The sequence below is a fragment of the Halictus rubicundus genome, chromosome 8 (genome assembly GCF_050948215.1).
Source record: "Halictus rubicundus isolate RS-2024b chromosome 8, iyHalRubi1_principal, whole genome shotgun sequence".
Lineage (NCBI taxonomy): Eukaryota > Metazoa > Arthropoda > Insecta > Hymenoptera > Halictidae > Halictus > Halictus rubicundus.
Window position 1 is genome coordinate 19309838 of NC_135156.1, and position 19894 is coordinate 19329731.

The 19894-nt window shown below is 41.7% G+C and overlaps 5 protein-coding genes across 10 annotated transcripts; 2 read left to right on the forward strand and 3 right to left on the reverse strand.

Moving 5' to 3' along the window:
- The first annotated feature begins 1155 nt into the window (after positions 1-1155).
- LOC143356112 (prohormone-4) lies at positions 1156-19883 on the forward strand. 3 transcript variants are annotated; one of them, XM_076791533.1, is made up of 5 exons: positions 1156-1650; positions 3047-3184; positions 3474-3626; positions 3775-3876; positions 6131-6717. In XM_076791533.1, the coding sequence occupies exons 1-5, from the start codon at positions 1521-1523 to the stop codon at positions 6202-6204; spliced, it is 597 nt and encodes a 198-aa protein (XP_076647648.1). In that variant the 5' UTR covers positions 1156-1520; the 3' UTR covers positions 6205-6717. The 3 variants fall into 3 exon arrangements, with proteins under 3 accessions (XP_076647648.1, XP_076647649.1, XP_076647647.1); XM_076791534.1 differs by lacking the exon at positions 6131-6717 and adding an exon at positions 19843-19883 and having other exon boundaries at positions 1161-1650; XM_076791532.1 differs by having other exon boundaries at positions 1173-1650; positions 3775-6717.
- LOC143356043 (NF-kappa-B-repressing factor) lies at positions 8992-11176 on the reverse strand. Its single transcript, XM_076791396.1, has 7 exons — positions 10665-11176; positions 10404-10537; positions 10059-10296; positions 9871-9997; positions 9615-9787; positions 9376-9549; positions 8992-9292 (listed from the first exon to the last, which is right to left on the reverse strand). The coding sequence occupies exons 1-7, from the start codon at positions 10838-10840 to the stop codon at positions 9130-9132; spliced, it is 1185 nt and encodes a 394-aa protein (XP_076647511.1). The 5' UTR covers positions 10841-11176; the 3' UTR covers positions 8992-9129.
- On the forward strand, positions 11995-13305 carry Mrps2 (mitochondrial ribosomal protein S2). The gene is made up of 3 exons (XM_076791632.1): positions 11995-12316; positions 12412-12507; positions 12596-13305. Exons 1-3 carry the CDS (start codon positions 12280-12282, stop codon positions 13252-13254), a joined length of 792 nt encoding a protein of 263 aa, XP_076647747.1. The 5' UTR covers positions 11995-12279; the 3' UTR covers positions 13255-13305.
- Positions 13336-15086, reverse strand: LOC143356165 (dehydrogenase/reductase SDR family member 7). The gene is made up of 7 exons (XM_076791631.1): positions 14802-15086; positions 14575-14727; positions 14375-14481; positions 14055-14294; positions 13829-13948; positions 13589-13758; positions 13336-13501 (listed from the first exon to the last, which is right to left on the reverse strand). Exons 1-7 carry the CDS (start codon positions 14923-14925, stop codon positions 13426-13428), a joined length of 990 nt encoding a protein of 329 aa, XP_076647746.1. The 5' UTR covers positions 14926-15086; the 3' UTR covers positions 13336-13425.
- Positions 15463-19248, reverse strand: LOC143356264 (phospholipid scramblase 4). 4 transcript variants are annotated; one of them, XM_076791803.1, is made up of 8 exons: positions 18944-19248; positions 18642-18775; positions 18447-18548; positions 17706-17864; positions 17339-17568; positions 17086-17247; positions 16772-16918; positions 15463-16346 (listed from the first exon to the last, which is right to left on the reverse strand). In XM_076791803.1, exons 2-8 carry the CDS (start codon positions 18694-18696, stop codon positions 16299-16301), a joined length of 903 nt encoding a protein of 300 aa, XP_076647918.1. In that variant the 5' UTR covers positions 18697-18775; positions 18944-19248; the 3' UTR covers positions 15463-16298. The 4 variants fall into 4 exon arrangements, with proteins under 4 accessions (XP_076647918.1, XP_076647917.1, XP_076647916.1 ...); XM_076791802.1 differs by having other exon boundaries at positions 18642-18778; XM_076791801.1 differs by having other exon boundaries at positions 18642-18778; positions 18937-19248.
- Positions 19884-19894: the final 11 nt, after the last annotated feature.

Below are 19894 nucleotides of genomic sequence, written 5' to 3' on the forward strand. Positions count from 1 at the left end.
CTCATTCTATTATTACATAACATTGCAACAAACGGTACCGAGCAATATGTCGATCAAAACAGATTGTGTGTATGCGATTAACGATACGCGTACACATATATATATATATATATATATATATATATATATATATATATATATATATATATATATATTGTAGATATAGTGAACTGCGATATACTATAATAATCAATGTTTAACGAAAGAACATGATGTTTGTATATAGACACTAGGTTGGTATCTGCGCGAGTCACGTACAATTCGTTTTAGTCGTGAAATTTGGCAATAGAATTTGGCAATAAGATAGCGTTAAAGTAACTTGAAAATGTTCATGTCAATAATTTTGCGTTAGCAGCTTACGCGAAGGATCTACCGCTTAAATATTGCTGTACAAGTTCGTGCCGAAGATTATATGTGGTCGTGATTGGTAACGTTACACTCTTCCTTGAAAAGATGAAGGAAAACACAAGTAGGAAAAGAAAAGTTGAAGAATAATTTCGATTTTGAATGTTCCATTTCCGTTGAATCGTACACTTTTTTTTTTTATTGTACATTCTACCGTAATCGTATCGGGTAGCGGATAGCGGATAGCGGGTAGCGGGTAGCGGGTAGCGGGTAGCGGGTAGCGGGTAACGAGTAGCGGGTAGCGGGTAACGAGTAGCGGCGAGCGGATAAAGGAAAGGGTCGGGGTGAAAGAAACACGTTTGCGATGCGAAGGAGGGGTTCGAGGTCACCGGTTAATTCGATTAAAGGGGAATTCCTCGAAATTCCGTGGAACGCATTATACCTGATCCCAAGGGTAGCGCACGCCTAGTTACTCTGTCCGTGTATTCCTGTCGCGACGTAAACGCAGCATTACGATCAACAAAAGTTTCGCACGAGTACGGGAGGGTTGAAATCGATGCGACTCGGCGGAGAAGGGTTGCGTGGGTGTCCAGGGCAGTACGTTCGATCTCTCAGGTAGCGGTTGGTCGTACCGTTCGAGTCCTGCAAGCCGATTGGTCGATCGAGATTCTGCGCGCGCTCGCGCCATCCCCACGGTCTCGGTTAGGTCGCGTTACTCGCTCGCTGTACGCCAGGGAAAGAAAGAGAAAGGAAGAGAGTGGGGGGTAGGAATAGGTATTCGTGGTGGTTGGCGTGGGTATGTATCTCGCGTATCGCGTATCGCGTATCTACGCGCAGGTGTGTTCGCGTTCGCGTTCGCAGGGCTCGTGCATCCCGCGTCCCGTGTCACGCACCACCAGCCACTCGGAGTCAAACAGAGATAGACGGTGGGTGGCTGTGAAACGAGAAAAAAGGAAAAACAACCAAAAGGAACGTAGTGTAATACTCGAGACGATACACGGTCTCGGAATTGAAAAGGTTCGACAAAATTCGGAGGTTTGCGAAGACCGCGTAGCCTCGTAGAGCCTAGTCCGTCCGTATTCGCGTTTTTCCGTGTGCCGTTGGCCGACAAACGCGGGTTGACTTGCACCGCCTCGATATATAGCAAACTATAGCGAACCGTCCACCGGCTGAGAATGGTTCAAAGGTTCTGTATCAGCGTGGTTGCGCTTAGCCTCGCCCTGAGCGCTTGCCTTGTTTTTCCTCGTGCCGTCATGGCAATCGACTTGAGTCGATTTTACGATCATTACAACTCGAAGCGTAGCGGTAAGTAAATCCAGTAAATCGAATGAATCGAATGAATCGAATGAATCGAACGAATCTAACGAATCGGACGAATCGAACAAATCGCGTGAACCGCGTACTTGCACGGAAATCGTACGAGAACGCGTAAAGATAAATCCCGCCGCGAACCAATTCGAAATCGAGTAATCGGATCGATATCGAGATCGAGTTTCGCGAGTAAAAACGATCGAACGAACATTCGGTGGTGCTTCGAATTGTTTGACAGAATTCGAAAGGACATTATCGGTAGGTTGTTCGATCGGTCAATCGGTCAATCGGTCAATCGGTCAGAAAATCGATTAGCTAGCAACTGGTGCCCGTGTTACGTTGCATATCGTATGTGTACAATACATTCTAATCGTCGAACAATTTGTTGTGGCGATGCCAGCGTCGTTTAAGTGGTAATTTAGATACACGTGGTCTCGCTCGGCGTGTCACGATTCGTCTTCGTGATAGGCTGTGTCTATTGGTGTAACATGGTTTATTCGTTCTAATCATCGGAACGTTGTACGTTTCGCGAATGCGCGTAACCTCTTGACGCTTCTTCACGTTCAATCGGTTCGAAGCAATTAACTTGATTGTCGCATAAAGGTCAAATTCCTCGAAGCGATAAACAATGGTGGCGACTACATACATACGTTTTTACGACAACGAGTGAACTTTCGCAAAGAGACAGTTGTTATTAGCGTTTGCTCGCGTTTCTCTGACAAAATCCTTGACGATAGAACAGCGCTCGGAACAAAACGAACAAAAGACGAACGAACGACGAACGCAAACTGGCCAATTGAATTGACGTCGATTAGGTGATAACACTTAGGAAAACACGACACCAGTGTCGCGTGTAAAAGATCGCACTCTCCCCCTTTAATATTGCTCGGTCAATATCAGTCACGCTGCCCGACAGCCCGACAGCCCGACAGCCCGACAGCCCGACAGCCCGACAGCCCGACAGCCCGACAGCCCGAGAGCCCGACACCCCGACACACCGACCACTAATAACCGCCTTCCGTGGATGCTAACTTGGGCATTGCCACTTATTGTTAGCTCGCGTGTATTCGTGTCGTATAAGCTTGCCTTTTACTCCCTTCCGATGTTGTATGTACTTATATCTATGTATCTATGTATGTATGGATGTACGTATGGATGCGTGTATCCGTGTGCGTATGCGCGCGCGGGCGTGTGTGCATGTATGATGCAGTATGTATACATATATGCACGTACGTACGTAGGTACTTGCATACGTACGCGCAAGTACTAGACGCACACATACCAACCTACAGGTTCTTTTTTCTGTTTACGTTCTTATTAATAATTTGCCCGCTCCGTACGGCTGTGTGCGTATACGATACTGTACGAACGTGTGTGCATCGTGTCACAGGAGATCCTGCTTCTTGCCGGCCATACGAACCATTCAAGTGTCCCGGAGATGGCACTTGCATCTCCATTCAATATCTTTGCGACGGAGCACCGGATTGCCAGAACGGATACGACGAGGATTCTCGACTCTGCACAGCTGGTAATTATCCTCTTGAATCGCTTAGGTCGCTTCCATTGCTTTCAACACCTGAACATCGCGTTCGGGGTTGTTTGAAAAAATCGGGCTATACAATACGGTTGCAAAGATTTCGACCGGTATCACTGGAGTCGGTGTCGGTGTCAGTGTCTGTGTCTTTGTCTGCTGCGTTTCTGGCTATGTCTGCCAGCCTATAACCAGACTATCGTCATCGATATTTCTCGACGTTAGAATATTTCTGGTTCGAAAGAATAATTCAAGGTTGAAACAAACATTTGATTGCGCGTTTCAGCAAAGAGACCACCGGTAGAGGAAACTGCCAGTTTCCTGCAGTCGCTTTTGGCAAGTCATGGACCTAATTACTTGGAGAAATTGTTCGGGACAAAAGCGCGGGAAGCCTTGAAACACCTAGGCGGAGTTGACGCGGTAGCCATAGCGCTATCCGGTAAGCTGACTTTCATCTCCTCGATTCGAATTAGTCGACGAAACCGATCACGCACATCCGTAATCGTGCTCGACCATTTTTATATTTCGGGAACTCGTTTCGTTCGATTAATATCAGAATGGTTTTAATGGATCTGTTTCTATCATAGAATCTCAATCGATCGAAGATTTTGGTGCTGCGTTGCATCTAATGCGAGCCGACTTGGAATATTTGCGTGGCGTGTTCGTGGCGGTGGAGAACGGAGACATGGGTATGTTAAAGTCTATCGGGATCAAGGACTCCGAGCTGGGAGATGTAAAGTTCTTTCTGGAAAAATTGGTCAAGACCGGATTTCTCGACTGAACGGCAATCCGTTTAAAAGAAGAATTCGTGGACGTTGTCGCGTTGGCTGAATCGTATTACAATCGCACGCACCATTTCGCCCGTTCCGTTCCCTTTCGTTCCGCTCCGCTGCATTTCTTTCCGTTCCGTTCCGTTTCGTTTCGCATCGATTCGTTGCTTTGCGGATCGTGAGAATCCCGAAACTCGAAACTCGAAACCAGAAACCCGAAACCCGAAACCCGAAACCCGACTTCGCGTCGACGGATCAACTTGGCGAAACGAAACAATTCGAGATCTGTCGGCGACGAAGCGCGACACCTTCTCGCGAACCACGGACTTCTCTCGCCCGCCGTTCCTCTTCATCTCTCTCCTTTCTTCTTGCTCCCTTTCGATGTCTTGTAGCTCGTATCTCCGAGAATGAAACAATTCCGCTGAGCATCGAGATACGATCTAATTCGAGAACACGCACATGTACACACATACACGGTGGCTCCTTGCTGAGAGGCAAGCGAGTAACGAACGTTTAAACTTTCTCGGTGAAATGTCAAAGGTCGGCACGCTTTGCGTATCTGTCTGCGCACTTTTATTGACGCGACGCGCGACGCGATCAGACCCGGCCCGACCCGGCCCGGCCCAAACCGTTATCACCGTTCGTGCGTTGTTTCATTAACGATCAGAGAAATCATATTTGGTGAATAACAACTAGAAATTATGGTGTCCGGAAGTTTGTCGATTACGGGGTTTTCTCGCGAAAGAAACCACAGTTCTCGTTTCTATTTACCCGAAAAAGAAGAATATCGCCCACGGAGTTTTGAATCGTATGTTCTTTTCGCCTGTCGCGTCGGCAGATAACCAGCAAAGGACGTAGTATAGATATTTTTGATCGGCGATACATATACCCGATGCGGTTACTTGAAACCAACAGACGAGCTTAGCAATTACCAGGTCAATTAAATGTATTTTTTGTCCGATCGATCCGAAAGAACGTCGTTCGATTCCGTGCTCGGAACGATGTCGTGACTCGTGACACGCGATCGTCATCGCGTTCGTTGTCCTGTGGCTCTTGGTGGAACGTTCGACCATTTTCTTTTCTTTTCTTTTCTTTTTTTTCAATTTAAACGTTCCACAACCGTTACATACATAGAAACGGAAAGTTGATTGAAAATGTGTTTCGTTGTTTCGACTCACGATCGTCGTTTGAAACGCAACGATATTCGCGGATATTCGGTTCCAGAGCCTAAAAACAATCAAATTGAAGTTTCTATGAATTTCTACGAAACGCTTTCGCGACGAACAATCGTTCCTCTCAGTAGATTCTGTGGAAACTGCGTACGACGCGTCTGTTTCCGCTATCTCGTACCTTTCACTCGATTCGATCCGATCCGTAACTTTAAAGATCACTGTATTCGAGTGACGCTTTTCAGAACACTTGTTCCACTCCCCTCTCCCCCTCTCCCCCGTACATATATGTATTCCCTCGCTTCCCTGAAACTAACCCCCGCTTGACAAACGATAATCATTGCTTGGAATGGAGAGAAGATTAGAAAAAGGGAAATATTTTTTTAAAATTGGACGACTGTTTCCTACCGTTTTCCTATATCTTTTTGCTATGTTGTAAAACAGGTTACGGTGACCAGATGTAGAACCGTAGAACCGACGATGGTTCGATTACCGAACAAGATACAAAAACCGACAAGGAATCGAATCGCTGGAGAAGCTCTGTTTCGGGATCGTTTCTTATATTTGATCGAAACACCGACAACGAGCCTGCGCGATTCCTGCATTCGTCGCTTGGTTTCCGTTGCAGAGCGCTTCGTGTACAAGGTGTCTGAAAGTACGCGTGCAAGGGTATATACGTTCGCGCGGTGGATATATATTATAAGTTGAAAGGGTCGCTAACTAAGGAAGGTGAACGAGGTAACGAAGGAATTGATTAACGCGGCTCGACCCTTCCGAGTATCGATTCTTCTCAGTAACAGCATGTACCGAAAGGTAATCTGGGAAACGAAAGCCGAAAGGTGATATAAATAAAGCTGGTGAAACCAATAAGACACCGGCGAATCTATAAAACGTTTCACCCACGTTCTGTTCGTTCGAACGCATTGCGCGTGTTTTTCTCGATCCTTCGACGCGATTCGCTCTGTATACCGAAATAGATACGCATACATATTTCTATTTTACAGTTGAAAAGCAAAGCAGGTACAAATTGAGCACCGTGTATCGCGTTCCTTCAGGGTATGACGCACGCCATACTTAACAAAACCTACGGAGAAACTGAGAAGCGAAAAATGAAAAATGAAAAATGAAAAATGGAAAAAGAATCAAGTGTGCAACGCTATGTAATTGTATTGATATTTTCATTACGATAACGCAACACATATCGATCTAAATACATATCAGTAATTTTAACGAGTGCCGAATTCTCTGAGAAATGAGAGCCACGCTCTTCTTGATTTCCAGCTTGTATCGTTTCAATCCGCAAACTCGTAAACATCGAAGGATACTGTCCGTTGAATTTGTGGAGCAAAGCTCTACCTCCGCGAGAAGCAACTTTTACAAATTCAGCTTACCGTAATTCCCTCGCGATGTACGAGTACGCGAGAGAGCGCAGGTCGAAGCAAAACATCTACTCCGTAGATCGGACGGCTATCATTTCCGAGGGACATTCCCTTCGATAAAGACGTACATATCTCTATCTATTAAGCGTAATCTTCTAGTCAACCAAATGACGTATCTTCTAATTAAATATAAATAAATAAGTGCATATGAATATATGATATACAATATACATATATATATATATATATATGTATGTATGTATGTATATATATATATATATATATATATATATATATATATATATATATATATATATTTATGTAGGATTTTAGGAAACAGAGGGAACCGAGCACCAGCCGGACTCGAACCCGCGACTTCGCGATTCGTAGCTGATCGTAGCTTCTAGACAAGAGAGCTCCCAACTTGTCCACATCGTAACTAATCCTTCTTCTTAGACGACCAATTGCGTTGTCGATCATTGTAACCTTATTTTCCCCAGTTAGACCAGTAGATCAGTTTCTGTACATCATTCCAATCCAGTAATGTACTTAATTCTTCAACATCGCTGACCCATGCTCGAGGAGAGCACCGATGAAATCGGGGGGTCGCCAAGTAACCGTCGAACCGTACAGATGTACTTACTTGTGCTTACCTTTTACGCCTATTCGTTGTTCAAATTGATACAGTTTCCGTTATTTTCCGGAAAACGAACAGAAGAAAAAAAAAGAATATGGAGAAAAGAGAAGGGTGTTCCGTTATTTTTCTTCGCAGCTAACAAAAATCCCACATTTTGGTGGCTCGGTCGGGTTATTTCGAGAAAGAGCGTCACGGAAAGAGTGGTGCCGCGCGTGAAAAACAGTCGAGGTTGTCGGTTCGGGGTTCGTTAAGTTGACCGCTAGCTATTAATTGTGACGGATCGTTGAGCGATACTCGGAGTTGTCGAAGATCGCAACTTTATCACACCAGTTGTCGACAAGATGAACCATCGACCAGAGAATTACGAACAAAACAACCAAAGTGAACACGATATTCCTGAAGAGACTCGTGAAAACACCGAAAGCAAAGAGAACGAGAAGAGTTTCATGGGTATGCTCGGCAGCTGATCAATTAGGAATCGCGAAATCGCGAAATCGCGGGCTCCACTCCCGCTGGTTGGTGCCCGGTTCCCTCTTCCCTCTTTTTCCTAAAATCCTACACGTATATTACTATTACGTAGACGTAATTACATACATATCAACAAAGAGTCTCTTTTATCAGATAGTAGATATAATATTTTGGTATATAAACAACAAAAAAAAATGAAAAACTGGAGAAATATGAAGGATGATATCGCAAAATGTTCCCTCCAGGTGTCAATTACGGTCCAAAGTAGGGCCTGGACCGAAGACAGACAATGAGGGAAACTCGTGTATGCGTTAGAAACAAAAGATTTTCGAGAAGATGTCGAGGCGCTCCGAATCTCCGCTCGCGAGCGTCTTCCCGTTTCTTCTTGTCTGAAGCCCCAGTCACCCGTGCTCTCCACCCTCCCCCCAACCGTACTCCCTTTTTTTCTTGATTCACTCCGATTTCGACGTTGTATTCAGATGAACGTACACTTGTAACAATGGTAATCGACACTACGCACCCAGACCCAACGATGCGCGCGACCGAGTATATATTATCTTTCTATACGCTTGATTGCTTGTACGGTTTCTGCTGGCGTGAATCAAGCATCGAACAATAGAGTATGATACTCTGCGCCCGTACGCATAAAGCCGCATCGACCATCTTTATCGCACGATCAGTTAATCAGATTTTCGACAATGCGATAAGGCAACGGTAAAAAATCGCACACACGCCGTTCGCGTTTATCTTACTTTTCCGACTCTTCTAATTGTTCTACTGCCAAAGCTTTCTTATTATGTATACGGCAATTGCGACGTGTATCGTACTCTTTCAAGTGTGAATTTTGCTTTTTAAACTTTTTGTACTTCTATTAGTTGAACAAAGAGAAAGATACAATTGTCTTGGAAGATAAGTTTAGCACGCGATCGATCCTCATCGATCGTTTAATAAAATAAACGTTTCTTCGGTTCAAATTGTACCTGACCATGCACGCGTACTCTTCTATCGTTAGAACATTTGTTTTACTTTCGTACCGAATCATAATAGAACCTTAATTGTTCTTCCATTTTCTCGTTAAACTGATTCGGACACTGTTTTCCCTTTAAAAAAAAACAAAAAAAAACAAAGAACCCGTGCTGACGCGAGAATTTCGATCTCGTAGAGTTGAACTGTAACCAAGCGAGTAAACTACATTTGTCAAACCCGCGTTCGAAATTGGTTTTACTCGTTAACGATAAGAGGTTGAACTTGAACAGTGTAAACTACAGCGAGCAAAAGAGAGAGAGAGAGAGAGAGAGAGAGAGAGAGAGAGAGAGAGAGAGTGTGTGTGTGTGTGAGTGAGTGAGAGAGAAAGAGAGAGATATGTTAAAAGAAATACATATTGCGTTGCGAATCACATGTATATTTCATTTTTCGAGTTGTTTTAAGTAAGATTTGTGAATTATACGCACACTATGTTTCTAGATGTTTTGCATTAAATTTTGCATCGCATACAGAAAAGTATGTTACTACGTTTCATTCAGTATTCGGTTGGTTCGATTAGCTCGTATTTGTCGGTAACTCCTCCTAGACTTTTCAATTCTTCGACCAAATCTCGAACATCTATTTTACGCGAAACAACCATTGTGCGTTGATTTTTAGGTCCGTAACTGTGCGACTTCAAGCCCATCTGTCTTGCAACTCTAAAATGGTTCGTGTGTTCGTTTAATAAGCAGAGTTGTTGAACAGCCCCGATACTTTTACGTTGTATTGTAGATACACTTACTGGTGGATTATCGCTCTCTCGTCGTTAGTAAAGTCAACCGAGAATACAAGATCATCTTTCATGTCACCCGCGAGGTACTTTCTCATAATATCTTTAGATTTGTTTTTCAAGTCGTTCATTGTACAGGAATTCGATTTCAAGCCTAGTCCCTCTCTGCTGATTTGTTGCTTGATTCTGGAACGATAGATTCTGGATCATTGTATGCTCGATTGTTTACCGAATTAAAAGATTATATTTACGTGACCGGTTCAACCATTCCTTGTTGCGATTTTCCAAGACCACCACCTGTCCAGCCCATTAACTTCATTAACTTTTTGCCAATATTGTCGTCAGAAATCGAATCTACTTTGACCGTGTCTTTTAACATTGTTGTAGTTGTTACGTTCGCACCCGCGTTTATATGGTGCTTGATCTATTACAAATAACAAGGATAACGTGAAATTCTAATAAACACGTGGCATATCTTGCTAAATAGAGAGAAATACTCTGGCAAACCTTTATCGTATAGTAATATCTCTGTAGTTTTTGTAGACCAACGACAGAAGCCTCTTTCTTCGCTAACTTCTGGTTAGCGCCGTTAGCCTCTGCCAATAATTTTGAATTAACAAAAATACTGCATTTGCTATAAGTAAGAAAAATTATGTGATTGCGCGTTTAAAAATATAGGAGGACAGTGTACCTACCAAGATTCGCCTATCCTATCAAATTTCCATTCCAAATTTCCACCCGAAGCGTTTATCGCGCATGCAAGTGAATTTTGCGGCATATCGTCAAATCTTTCGATTAAAACGATATCGCCGTACGGAAGATCCTGCAATTTTCTTCGTTTAACGGATACTTTGTCGTTTCTTGAGTTCGTCGACTGGTGCATAGTTTTTGTTTCAGATTGTGCTTTATCGTTAAACGTTAGAGCAGGTTGACCTAAACGATACATACAACATGGTATAAGGAAAGACTAGTCGATTCAATTTCCTACGAGATGTTTTAATTGATAAAAAAAAAAATAAACTCACAGCTCTATAATGTACCTTTAACTTTTAGACTGGCTGCGTTAGAAGCTTTGACAAATGTTCTTTGCAATTTAGTTTTCTGTTTTTCCCTGTAATCGCCGACAATATCGCTGCTTAAATTAGCTATAATCTGCATCGTTTCTTCCGGATACCTATGTAGGATGGGGACACAGAGACAGAGATAAAGATAATCACGAATCATCCAGTTGTTCGCGGAAGAACTGTCTCGACGCATACAGTGCCAACAAATACTTGGACAAGCGCGAAATTGTTGCTCACCTGCAGCCAAGTAGTTCGACATTTGTAAATACTTGAGCTAAACAGACAAGTTCGTCCTCTGGAAATTTATCTTTATGAGCTAATAAAAATTTACGTCTCAGTTCCCAATGTTCGTCGCACTCGTGTTCCATTTTATGTGTTTCTACATCCCAGTTTTGTTCAGAGCACATTTTCATCAAGATATTTTCGTTGTTGATCAATTATTCAATTGGCTTGTTTATGCACGGTTGATCCGTCTTATTCGTTACTCGTTAAAACATAACCTTTCATAAAAAGCTATTTAAACTTTATCTCCGATGTATGCTGATCCACTTTGTTCCACTTTGTTCCGAACCTATTCAAACTGTCTTCCTTTCTTGGAAAGGCCTACGTTCGAATGTGCGATACGTTTATGTGAGAAAAGAGAATTTAAACTTATTGGAAAAACACTTTATTTACACTAACACGTATATGTATATGTAGACGGAAATTAAATTTGCTGGAATGCTTATTGACTTATATATATATACAGTGCATCATGTTGAAAATGAGTTGAACGTAGCAACCGAACTCACTCCGTTTATCCGCTTACTTCAAAGTGTAGGTAAATAACAGAGAGGAAATCTGATAGGAAATCCCACTGATATACATATATGTATAATATGGTGAATGTATACACGTGTAGGGAGTATCGTTGACTCCCTAGTGCATCCGCTAGGCGACGCAGCGGGCGCCAATAAATAGGAGCACGACTCTATGTATCTAGGGATTTTCCCCGAGACACGCTCGGCGTCCTCCCTAGGCACCAGTCGCACTGAGTCTGCCGCCACGTGCAGATACAAATAAAGTTCCTCTTGCCAACATACACGTGCCTAGTTCTTTACCTGGATGGTAGGCCCCATACCTACACACGATCGCGGGGCGTAGGGAAGTAAAGTACATCGGTCGAACGATGGTGGCGCATCATGCCAAAGGCACCTTCAAATCGCTTCAAGCGTCTCGAATCCATAGTATATGTATATCAATGGGAAATCCTCTCTGCTCTCTGGTATAACAAGTATACCTATGTAGGGAGTATCGTTGACTCCCTAGTGCATCCGCTAGGCGACGCAGCGGGCGCCAATAAATAGGAGCACGACTCTATGTGTCTAGGGACTTTCCCCGAGACACTCTCGGCGTCCTCCCTAGGCACCAGTCGCACTGAGTCTGCCGCCACGTGCAGATACGAATAAAGTTCCTCTTGCCAACATACACGTGCCTAGTTATTTACCTGGATGGTAGGCCCCATACCTACACCTACATATAAGTGTATACTCTTCGCTTACTTCAAGTTGCTTCAAGTAAATTAGATACTTGTTAGTCTTTATCTTTATATACATAGTCGAACTTGATACCATAACATGGTGTACTACATACTTTGAAATGAACAAATACCAAGTTATTTAAACACAATTTAGTGCAATAGTTGGTGTAGAAACAGCATGAACTTCTTCTTTAATTTCCTAAACAAAGTGTCTCTAAATAAAGTGTCTTAACTGTAGACACTTTCTAACCTATTCAGACGCCAAGAATACTTGCTACCGCGCTCCTGTGGAATTTTCAAGTTTTACAAACAGTACCACTAATATTTGTTAAAATGAATAATATGGTCAGGAGAAGAGTTTTGTCTGGATGTAAATATAATTGATACATTTCGAAAAATTGGATAGTTAATATTCGGTGTTACACTGTGACTTACACGCTTTGTTTTTCCATTGTATTCTTATAGTATGCACAGACCAAACTAGTCGACGATCATTCGCCGCGCGATTTCCATGCCGCAGATTAGCAACAGATATTCAAGCGGAACGAAAAACTGCTAATGGTAACGATATATACCGCATTTCGTTATTACAATTCCAACACATGTATTTGGCTTGCATTATCCTTGACGATTACATTGAATTTTTTAGTTGCTCCAGAAGTCGAACAGATTTCGATCGATCCATTGACGCATCCAGATTTTTTCAAAGTTCATAATTTATTTACAGTCGAAGATTTATTTAAAGCTAGAGTACATTTCGGCCATAAAGAGGGATCTTTGGATGATCGTATGCGACCATTCGTATTTGGATCCAGGCTAGGTCACCTGATATTCGATTTAGACCAAACGGCCGAGCATTTACGACAAGCATTAAATTTTGCAGCTCACATAGCATTTCGAGATGGAATTATCTTATTTATCGCAAAGAATCCCCAGATTGCTAACATGGTAGAAAATACTGCAAAAGAATGCGGAGAATTTGCTCATACCAGACGCTGGAAACCTGGAACATTTACTAATTCCAAATATGAATTTGGAATGGTTACTAGATTGCCAGACTTGTGCGTATTCTTAAATACCATGGAATCGGTTGTTCACCAGCATGTCGCGGTAACACATGCGGCTAAAATGGCTATTCCGACAATTGGTATCGTCGACACAAATTGTAATCCAAATCTCATAACATATCCAGTCCCTGGAAACGACGACACACCCTGTGCTGTAGAGCTGTATTGTAACTTATTCAAAGATGCTATACTCAGAGGAAAAGTGGCTAGAAAAGTAATGGAGAGGCTAGAAAACAATTGATTTTCTGTACAATATTTATAGATATAGACATAATAAATTTTTCTGATTAAACTTATGGTTTCCACTCCTTATTTGAATACGTTTTCGACGTAACGTAACAAGAATGAACAAAGCACTTTTTAAACAACATCTTTTTAAAAGTGTTCAACGCTTAACAAATCTTGCGTTTACTTATTGTTCTTGTTTGATCGTCGCTTTATCGTCCCGTAAACCTTGCAAAAATCTTGGCCCCAGTAATTTGAATATCCTAGAAATACGGTAAAGACGATAAATAATCAAATAATATTGCTACATGAAAAACGAAAAAGGAAATTCAATCGATGAAATGATGTACCAAATCGCTATATTCGGGTAATAAATTTTCAGATACATCAACTGAAGTACGATTGGTTTAGAAATCCAAACTTCAAGAAGTTGATTCGCTACTGCGATTCCCATCAATGTTGCACAACGTTCTGCGCTAACTTTGTTCTGTGGACTTTCTTTCGTCCTTTCGCCGTATTTCTGTAAATCAAATTACATTAGCCTTTACTAGACTAGTAAATGTTTTATTATAATACAATGTTGAACATACTTCTCCAGGTTTCTCCGTAAATGCTTCCTCTAAGAAGTTTGTTTGAATCGGTCCTGGACACACCATTGTAATCGGTATATTGCTACCTACTTTCTCTATCCAGAAACTATTAAAATATCCCTACATGGGACAAGAAATAAATATGTTACACGTACGTACAATGTTACAATAAATCTAATTAACATTAATCTTTTGCTATACTACTGTTACTGTTACTGCTACTAACGTGTAAAGCATATTTAGTTCCACAATACGTAGCAGAATATGCTACGGATGTAATGCCTGCGGCACTCGAAGTAACCACAAAGTGGCCTGTGCCTACTTGAAAAAAATATTTTGCCACCAATCGGCTCAAAGCAATTTGCGAAAAAACATTCAAAGAGAACATGTTTTTGTCAACGGACAGGTCAATATCTTCCCATACCGCCCGTTGTGAGCGGCCTGCGTTATTTACAAGTATGTCCAACTAGAGTAAGCGTTTGCATTAAAGTTATTTAGAATCCGACGACAAACTGTTGTGAACATTTCCATTAAACGTCCACTTACTTTCCCGAACTTCTCAATGACACGTTCGAACGCCGATTTGTGATTATCTATGTCACAAATATCCAACACGAGTACTTCGACGTCTGTTTCGTTTAAATTAGAGTTTCCTAGGGATCAGGTCGAACAGGTATGCATGAAATTTTCCATAATAATCAACGTAAATCAGTAGAAATATGTTAGTTACAGTTAAGAATACATACTCTGCAAGCAATTAGCTTTCACTTTTTTGAGTAGTTCTTTTCTGCGAGCAGAAAGAATTAATTTGCAACCAGCATCTGCTAAAACGTACGCAAAACTTTCTCCGATTCCGCTGGATGCTCCTGTTATCCATACCGTTTTTCCTTTCAAAGAACCTAAATAAATAGAAATAGCGTTTACAACGTATCAGAAGAATAATAAGATATTTTTCATTTAAATGCAGAATTACTTATCGGTTTCCCAAATTTTTCGTAGAAGGCAAGTTTTAAATCGCAATCCAAAAACCAGGGATATATCATATAAATAAGGTAATAAATAGTGACCACTAAACCAATTATGGCTAAAAGATCCATTTCTCAAAGTACACGAAGCAACACCTTATCTAAATATAATATTACGACCTACATATGTACCCAGAATGATCGATACGGAGAAGAATGGTCTAAGACGTATATTTACGCGAATAAAGGCCGATTTATAAGCTAACTAAGTATCGGTACAGACACGGAACTACATATGTTGCGTTCAGCACCGGTCAGACATATGTAGCTTTTTATATGTAGTATCCGCGATCGTATCAGCAGAAGCATGTGTCGGAAACTAAACAAAAGAAATATTATTATACTGAACGGAACCGTTACGTGTCTGTGCGGATAGTATAAATCGGCCTTTAAATGCTTGTGCTAGTAGAATCTATGTATATAGCAGAATATCTAAACTATGTATTCATATAATGTATATTATACAAGACGCATTGACGGCTATAACAGATGAAGATGAAGACGCGCCGATGTCACCTCGAAGCAGTGTGCGCCAGTTTGCGCGTCCGTAGCGATCCCAGCGGATCCTTATCGTATCGGATCGGCGCACAGTGTTGCGAAACGCCTGTTTCTTTTCTTTTAGACAAAATTCAGTAACTTCCGTTCTGTTTATGATAGAAACGTGAAACAAAGTCGGTTTTCTTTTTTATTCAGATTGAAATCAATCTCAATATGATGTTATTATTATACGCATGTAGTCGCATTTAGTTAAATATTCAAAAACGATATTTATAAACAAAATATTGATTTATTGGGGGTTTTCAGTAGATGAATTATCAGTTTAGTTTTTCGAAAACTAACACTCGGCCCGTTCTATGTAGAGGTCTGAGCGTGCACCTCAGTGCACCTCTAAACTTGATAACCCGACCCTGATACCAGAATTTGTATAATACACTGATTTTATTGCGGGTAAACTTCAATTTTACAAATTTATACACGTTAACTGTCTAGGAGAAAATGAGAAACGTGTTTTTAAAATCTATCAAAAGTGAGTTTATTTTTTTTTTTTTTTTTGTTAATAACTTTTTTAGAAACAACGACCGCAGAGTAAAACCTTTACAACATTATTTACTCGGTATCAACTTGTGATTCATGGTTTCTGGTTCTAACATATCTGTTTATATAAACCATAGTTGTCCATAATCCATACATTTGGTGTCTAAATATATTTCTTCATTAATCATGGTCTGTTTACACTTTCTCATTTTATCGTTTGAAAATTGCATATTTCGATGCATACATGTATTAGAATTGTAAGCCAGGAAACTACATATGTAATCTTTGCACTTATATACATAGAAGTAATATACGAATAAATGATGTTAAACGTCGAGTATACATATACATAAATGTATGTACAGTGCAGACATATGTGTACAGAAACGGATTCCTTCGAACAACATTGTTCAAGTCCTCGGCGACGTTCTTCTTGATTGTCCAAAGTACATGTGTTCCTGAAATTGAATTGAATTGAATCGAATAAGAGAAGAATATGAAACACGAACCGAGAAACGAGAAGAGACTGGAACTGGATGAACTGGAGCTCTGACCGTTACGAAGTTGGTCGTGTACGAGTACGAGATAAATCGATTAAATCGATTAAATTGATGTTCGGTCAATTCGATTTTTGCGTTTGAATTCACGCTCTAGTCGAAACATGATCGATACATGTACTTATTGTTAGACTAGAAAACAACGATCAACGAACTGCACACGTTCGTATAAATGTACAATCTACAGATAAGTATACATATGTACACATAGTACATAGTACATAGTACATAGTACATAGTACATAGTACATAGTACACGGTATACACATGTGTATATGTATAGATAAAAAAAAAACGGATGAACGCGTCGAGTGTTCAGTATTTACCAACAAAAATGCAGCGGCAAGGAGTAGACTTTTCAACTTGATATCCATGTTTGCCGGAAACGTGACAAGGAAAATATAATCGTGCAGCGTATTATCCCATTTATGCATCAAAGATGCAATTTCCTGGGTACCGTCGTTCGTAATCACCTGTAACAATTGTATACGTCTAGATTGATAGATTTACCTTTGAACGACCGAGTTATTGTACCAGTATGTTGAGAGTATTAACGATAAGGTACTACATAAATAGACAGAAAGTACGGCAATCGAACTTTTTGGAAAAATTATCCGTAGAAGTAAAAATTGCTTGTTACTTGGAATAGCGCTTCTTTGTACATGCAGCAGCCGCACACGTTCGGCCCAAAGATATTGCAAAGCGGAATGTGCGCATCGTCGTATACCGTAAAACTGGCTCCTATTAAACCGAAATTTTCCTCCACCGTCCCCAGAAGATTCGTGTTTCCCACCGCAATTTTCTGTGAAAAGTCCAATTTGAAATTCAAGTTTCAGTTCGAATTCGAGTTTGAATCGAAACGAGAACAAAGTGTCAAAAGATTCGAAACTGACGTGCAACTTGCTCAATGTATACGTCCATCTTGAGTTTATTCTCGTGACGAACGCTGGCACGCCGCATTGGTTCAAAATGTTGAACGTAATGTTTCCGCGGCCTCTGGTCAAATTCAAACAGTCGAACGCACCCGATCCGATTTCTGAATTAGCTTGCACAGCTAGGAATAACGTTTCCCCTTTCGGAACTTTGACTCTGTATTGAGAACCTCTTTCCGATCTACCCAACACTGTTGGCACAATAATGCTTTTGGAGAAACCGGCCGCAACGAACGAGCGATAAGTGGTTGTCTTTTTTTTATCCTTTAGCAGTTTAGCAGTTTAGCAGTTTAGCAGATACGATATTACATTTCAGATATATACAAACATGTGCTCAAATCGACGACTTGCTGAATCTCCAATTGCTCCACATTGCCCAGAAAATGAGTGCCCGACAGTGTGCTCATTGCCAGCTGAGATCTCGGCGTCGATACCCAGTCTAACGTGTCCGGGGGGGCCACCGGTCTCCTCGACTGTCGGTCTTGGCCTGTTCAAAAGATTCTATTGGACACAGGATCAACGAAACTCGTCACCTACGCCTTACGTTTATAACGACCAAACGTTAACAGTTAACATCGACTTTTTGTAAGACTTGTGACAATGAGCCGGGTATGTCGGGCCCCAATGCGCAAAGACTAATTCTAAGGACCTCTCGAAGATAAGCGATGGGCCATCGCCATTGGTGATTAGCGATCAGTGGCGTCGACCATCGTGAATCGGTGTCGGTGGCGTGTGTCCCTTTCTCGTCCAAAAGTCCCAAAGCTCTAACCAAGGAACTAGCTCTGGCTGGATGGAGGCCGAACGACACATCCACGAGTGTTTATTAATATTAATAAAAGTACTACGACAGCTACGAATCTGTGCCCATCGGTAACCGATATTCATCGCGACTGTAGTTTATATTGTATACCTCTTGAATGTTTCTTCTCTCTCTCTATCTATCTATCTATCTATCTATCTATATGTATCTACCTATCTACCTATCTATCTTATTTTTAGTTCTGCTTTCACTTTTTATTTTTCTTCTTCCAGATCGTTGACGATAATTATACAAAATCTCCTGGTTTACCTTGTGGTTGCGACGCAATAACGTGCGATCTCGGATGAAAGGGAGATGCATACGGTCCCACGGTTTCCTGCATTTCTATCGTTTCAGTAGCCACAACGTTCTCTGCGAGACGAAGAAGCTAGCGTGTTATCCTTCTAAAGAACGGAAACATCGAATCGGAATGTTATTTGCATCGCTACATCGTTACGCCGTTACCTGATCGTGATGTCGCGCGATTAAGGCCACTGACTTCGTGTTCCTCCTGAACCATGATAATTCGCGTTGTAGCTCCTGTCAATCGTTTGCACCATAACTACGTCGCCGTTCGATTTTATTCCGCACCGGAGAACCTTCTAGAATTAATTAATTTTAATAACGCCGTCGAGCGATCAAGATATACGAGTACGAGTACACGGGTCGATTAACCGCCAAGCGTGAATATCGATAAGTTGTGGCGAGACGAGAAAGGACAGGGTGCCGAGTTGGATCGCGTCCGGTTTTCGGGGGTTACCAGTTACCAGTCCTCCGGATACGCGGTGGAAACCACAACTCGACGGAATTCGTCTCTTGGCAAATCTAGATTTCCTCTAGGTTCGCGTTCTCCCGTTCGCATCGTCGTCGCAAGCTATTTCGAATACTGATACTGGTCATCGAAGCTCGATCGTTCTCTCAGTTTCCCTATCGTTATCACCGATCATTTGGCTAGGCTTATCGCGATACGTTCGATAAGCCGAAATGTTCTTTGTTCTGCTATCGAACGCGTACTTACTTTTACCGGCTTCGATGGAAAACAAAAGTTTGTGCGAACCCCGCGAACGATTCAACATAGCGCGACGCGACGTATCGATAAACACAACCTTCAGATACATATATCTATATCTATATATATATGTATCGCGTGTCCATCGTCCATCGGTACTGTAGTACATACGTGTGTACGCGTGCGATACACGATGCACCGTGTTCGGTCGAAACGCGGTACGATCAGCGATTTTGTGTACCCTGTACATTGTACTCCGTACCATGTACATATCTTGTAGCCTGTATACGGTAGAAGCAGGTAAAAGTCGGTGAAAACTGATCAGTAGAAAACTATTCGTTTCTATTCTGTTCTTCGTAAACTATTCTATTCTTCGATAAACGAAGAGAATAGGACAACGCTTCGTTAATAAAAGTTGCCAGAACTGTGAACCGATCGATGACGTTGATCGTCCATCGCGGTTTGCATCCGAAATGATCGAATTTTCTCTCCTCCATTCGTTTAGATTAAACGGAAGCGACGCGATGCGATGGAACGCGTCGTTCGATAGCCGTGGAAGATGATGAAATTGATTTTTAAATGAAAAGAAATCTGTCCGGAAGTTTGCGCGCACTCAACGGTAAATATTCATTGCTAATCTTGGACCACTGCTTTCAGATTTGATCGTACGATGCTGGCACTAGCTAATCTGGATTTTGGCTCGTCGCAC